At 57.3% G+C, this 5,061-nt stretch overlaps 2 protein-coding genes across 5 annotated transcripts in view; one reads left to right on the top strand and one right to left on the bottom strand.

The window, feature by feature from the left end:
- NAT8L (N-acetyltransferase 8 like) overlaps positions 1–1,430 on the bottom strand; it is a 110,863-nt gene extending 109,433 nt beyond the window's left edge. For 2 of the 4 annotated variants that reach the window (XM_042458571.1, XM_042458573.1), the window contains exon 1: positions 932–1,430. In XM_042458571.1, the coding sequence (XP_042314505.1) occupies positions 932–1,427 (496 nt within the window). In that variant the 5' untranslated portion in view covers positions 1,428–1,430. The remainder of the gene's footprint in view (positions 1–931) is intronic. The other 2 variants (XM_042458574.1, XM_042458575.1) reach the window with 1 other exon arrangement.
- The window catches only part of NELFA (negative elongation factor complex member A), a 39,391-nt gene that overhangs the window by 4,600 nt on the left and 29,730 nt on the right, over positions 1–5,061 (top strand).

Below are 5,061 nucleotides of genomic sequence, written 5' to 3'. Positions count from 1 at the left end.
GGGAGGGAGGGAGGGGAGGAAGGATTGAAGAAGGGAGAGGGAGGGAGGGAGGGGTGGGAGGATTGAGGGAGGGAGGGGGGAATGGATGAAGGGATTGGAGGGAGGGAGGGATAGAAGGATGGATGAAAGGATGGAGGAATGGTAGTTCCCCGGCAGAACTACCGCCTGGAGTTCCTTCATATGGGCCTCCCTTTCTTTGGGACGCAGACTGGGCTCTGGCCTCCCAAGGCTGCAGCAGCAGCGTCTTCCCTCCGTCGGAGCATGGGCCGGGGGGGGGGCAGGTAGGGGGCGGTTCTCGCCAGACAGGCAGCCCTGGGGCAGCAATGCCTCCTTCGCCCTCCGCAGGGCACTCCTCTCAGCCCCGCTTTGCCTCCGCTCCTTCCTTTCTCCTGGGCCTGAATCCGGGGGAAGAGGCAGGGCTGCAGATCCGGCGCCTTCCGAAAAGGCTCCCTCTGCTGCCGCAGCCCTTTCTCCTCCAGAGACTGTGAACCTCCCTCCCTGCCTCCCTCCCTCCCAGACAGGCCCCATCATCGCAGTGCCTTGCGCCCTCTCCTTCTGCAGATGACGCCCGAGACCCTGTGCCGGGCTGGGCGGCAGGCAGAGGTGCTACCCGGGGCTACTGCGGTACGATTTAGCCTCCACCGCCTGGAGACTCCGGGGCCCAGGCCAGGCCCGGGGAAGTCGGGCAGTTCTCGCCCAGATGGCAGGGAAGACCCGCCCGAGGGATGCGGAGGCTTTGCGGAAAGCCCCCAGGGCTGGGACTGAGGAAGGGGACGGGGTTCCTCGCCTTCCTCCCTCCCTGGGCTCCTGCCTGCCTTCCCCGGGGACCGCCGCAGAGGGCCGGCGAGGCTCCTGCGCTGCCCGGCCCTAGGCCCCGTCCTCGGATGCCTTCCCCCCTCGTCCCCCGCCGGGGCCGACCTCTGGCACTTACCGGCCATGGCCCCGTAGAGGACCTGGGCGAAGGGCTGGTCCTTGAGTCCGCGGAAGGCCGTGTTGGGGATCCGCTCCAGGATGCCCTCGTTGAAGATGCGGCGGACCACCTCCTGCTCGGAGGGATGGAAGGGGCGGATGGAGACCCCCTCCCGGGAGCCCTCCTCCTCCTCGTCCCCCGGGGCTGGGAAAGGGGCAGGCGACGCGGAGGGGCCCCACATCGGAGGAGGGGAAGGGGCGGAGGAGGAGGAGGAGGAAGGGGCTGCCAGGACCGCGCTCTCCTTCTTGCCGCCCGGCACCGACTCATGCTCCTCGGCCACGATCTTGGTCTCGCACACCATTTCGGGAGGCAGACAATGCATGCAAACTGCCCGGAGGAGGCAGCCAGGGAGGGAGGGAGGGAGGGAGGGAGGGAGGCCGCAGCCCAGGAGCCAGCCGCAGGGACCCTCTGCCGCGACGCAGCGAAGATGGAGCGGGGAAAAGGAGCTCCGCCGCATTTCGGGGCCGTATTTATGCTGCCGCGGAGGCGCTGCGGATGGGAGAGGGTCCCCCCGGGTCCTAGAGGCCCTCCCTCATTGGCTGGCCAGGGCTGGGGAGGAGGGGCTTCGGAGGCAGAGAGCCCTCCGGTCAGGGAGGCAGCTGCGTCCAGACTGGAGACATTAGCCCGCTTTGACACCGCTTGGGCTGCCAGGGCTCCAGGCGGTGGGATTCTGGGCATTGCAAGAGCTCCGCTCCTTTCTGTGACCCCAACCCACTGCCATGCCCAGAATCCCTCCTCCTGGAGCCCTGGCAGCAGACCAAGCGGTGTCAAAGCGGGCTAATGTTTGTGTTTGTTCTCTCAGGGCAGAAGAAGCCCCTGGAGCTCAGTTTGAGGGAGAAGGAGGAGAAGGGCAGGGAAGAGAGTAAAGGGAAATGCGGGAGCTGAGGGGAGAAGGACTAAGGCGGGAGCGAGGGAACGAGCAGGGAAGAGGGAGCCAGGGCGAGGGGAAAGGGAACGGCGCTGGCGGGGCTTTGGGGAAAGCACGGGTTGATTCCTAGCATGACTGAGTTACAAGGTTTGAGTCGTTTATCATTGGCCTTTGTCTTTTATAGTTTTAATGAGCATGTTTTAAAGACAAATTGTAGCCCAACGTGTGGAGTCCTGAGGGGTTCAGTCCTAACTCCACTACCCTAACATTTATTTGGGGAGTAATTCCTCCCTGGCGAAAAGGAACCTCAGGGCCAGCCTCCTCTTCCCCGGGACAGAGCCTGGTTCTGAAGCCGGGGCTCCAGGGGCTGCATTTCGTAGCATAAGAGGCCCACTGGCCTTTCTTCCCTGAGGGAAGTGCCTCGTAAGGGGAATGGCCGCCCCTTGGCTTCCAGCCACCCGCCTTAGTTTCCGAGGCTGCGGCCCTATGCGGCCACCCTGCCCTTCCTCCTCCTCCTCCTCCTCCTCCTCCTCGGCGGGGATGGCATGAGTCATCCTCCGCTGCAGTTCCACAGTTTGGGGCTGCATTCGCAGTGCAGAAACGATCCGGTTTGACACCACGCTATGGACTCCTGGGCCTCGTCGTTCCGCATCGGGGCCAGGGCCATCCACGGGGCCCAGGATGCCAGGGCAGGGAGCCTGAGCAGGCAAAGTGAGCCTGTCTGCACTGCGGAGGGAACCTAGGGCTGCATCCACACTGGAGAAAAAACCCAGTTTGGCAGCGATTTTGCTGTCTGTCTGGCTCTAAAGCTATGGAATTCTGGGAGTTGGAGTTTGTTGTGGGCCCAGAGCGGAGCAGAGCTCCGCTCTGGTCCTCACAACATACTCCAACTCACAGAATTCCATAGCCTTGAGTCAGATAGACTTAAAGAGAGATATTAATCAGCTTTGATGTGGTCTCCCTCTTCACCAAAGTCCCCAAAATGGACACCATGACACTCATCCAACAGATTTTTCCAGAAGACATCACAGCCCTGTTCAAACATTGCCTCACCACAAGCTATTTCCAGTGGGACAATGGATTCTACGAACAGAGAGATGGAGTAGCAATGGGAAGCCCTCTAAGCCCGGTGATAGCAAACTTTTACACGGAACACTTTGAAAAGCAAGCCCTGGAAACAGCACCCAAAAAGCCCACCACTTGGTTCCGATGACACTTTCACCATCTGGAGCCATGGAGGAGAAGACCTGGCTGTATTCCTGAACCATCTGAACAACATCCACCCCAACATCCAATTCACTATAGAAAAAGAAAATGAAGGAAGACTGCCATTTTTGGATGTCCTAGTCATCTGCAAACCGAACCTACGCTTGAGTCACACAGTATACCGAAAACCCACACATACAGACCGATACCTGCACAAGAACTCCAACCATCACCCAGGACAAAAAAGAAGCACAATCAAAACACTGGTAGACCGAGCAAAACGCATCTGTGAACCCCACTTCTTGGAAGATGAACTGAAGCACTGGGACCAGGCTCTACAGGCCAATGGTTATTCCAGCTCAGACATCAGAAGGGCTGCCAGGCCCAGGAAAACCCAGAGGAGTGAAGACAAGCAGCCACCCAAAGGGAAGGTATTTTTACCATACATCAAAGGAGTCACAGGCGCATTACAAACGGCCATAAGGGACGTCCTCAGGACATCCTAGGTTTAAAAAGGGGTGTCACTTCTTGACGCCCCCAAGCCTAATACGTCCTGAGGATGTACAAGATGGCGGCGCCCCATCTACATGGGGGCCGCCATGATGGCGTCACGAACGCGCCACCTCCAAACAAGGCGGCACGGATGTGACACCATTGCGCCGCGTGAGGGCGCTTAATGCACCCTTTCATCCACACAGGAAGGAGCTCCAAAACGGACCTCCTTCCTGGTCTTGCATCACTGGGCGCAGCCTTTAGATTGCTGCACCAAGCGACGCAAGGGAAAAAGGGGCCAAGCGGCCCCTTTCTCCTCCTCCCCGCCATCGCCGGGTGTCCTTGGGGCTTGAAGCCCCAAGGACACCCCTTTCCAGGCTGCGGGGAAGGGGCCTTTTGCCGCTTCCCCGTGGCCTGGAAAGCGGCGGATCGCGGCCTCAGCAGCTGCCGCTCTGGCCACTGAGGCCCCAATCCGGCGAGGAAAGGGGCTGGTGCAGGCCGCCACTTTTCGGTGGTCTGTAACCTGCCACAGACAGAATAGGCAAAGTGGTGAGGAAGCACAACCTTCAAATGGTTTACAAACCGACAAAGGAAATCCAGCAAATGCTTCACTCAGCCAAGGACCAGAGAGACCCTCTCACAGCCACAGGAGTTTACCGCATACCATGCAGCTGTGGAAAAGTCTACATAGGGACCACCAAACACAGTGTGCAAACAAGAATCAAGGAACATGAAAGACACTGCAGACTGGGTCAGCCAGAAAAATCAGCAGTAGCAGAACATGCCACAAAACATCCTGGGCATAAAATACAGTGGACCCTTGTTATACGCTGGGGTTTGGTTCCAAGATCCCCCGTGTATAACAAAATCCATGTATGCTCAAGTCCCATTAAATATAATGACATAGCAAAATGGTGTCCCTAATAAAAAATGGAACATCAAGGTAAATTTATACTTTTTTGGAACATTTTCAAACCGTGTATGCTTAAATCTGTGTATAAAAAATCCGTGTATAAGAAGGGCTGACTGTACTGTTTGAAAACACTGAAGTTCTGGACCATGCCAATCACTACCATGTCAGGATGAACAGAGAAGCCATTGAAATCCACAAACATCTGGATAATTTCAACTGGAAAGAAGAAAGCCTTAAAGTGAACAAAATTTGGCTACCAGTCCTGAGAAACAGCAAAATAAGGACTCAGCAAATGCAAATGGGAAACCATTCAGAGTCAGGGGCTTTCCCAGCAGATAATGATCACCAATTAGCAGACATTAATCCTCCTTTGCATTAGCCTCCCAGGCTGAGGCCAACCATCAACACAGAACAATACTCCTGCATTCCCAGGCTCACACAGTGTGTGTGTACACTCGTCCCCCGGGTTACGAAATTAATTTGTTCCGCCGCCATTTTCGTAACCCGGAAGTCTTTCATTAGCCGAATTGCCATAGGCGCTAATGGGGGAAAAGCCGCGGCTCCGCCGCGGCTCCATTTAAAATAGCGCCGGCGTTTTTTCGCAACCCGGAT

The sequence above is a fragment of the Sceloporus undulatus genome, chromosome 3 (genome assembly GCF_019175285.1).
Source record: "Sceloporus undulatus isolate JIND9_A2432 ecotype Alabama chromosome 3, SceUnd_v1.1, whole genome shotgun sequence".
In the NCBI taxonomy this organism is placed as follows: Eukaryota; Metazoa; Chordata; class Lepidosauria; order Squamata; family Phrynosomatidae; genus Sceloporus; species Sceloporus undulatus.
Note: the sequence above shows the minus strand (reverse complement) of the source record. Positions and strands in the feature narration are given on the sequence as shown.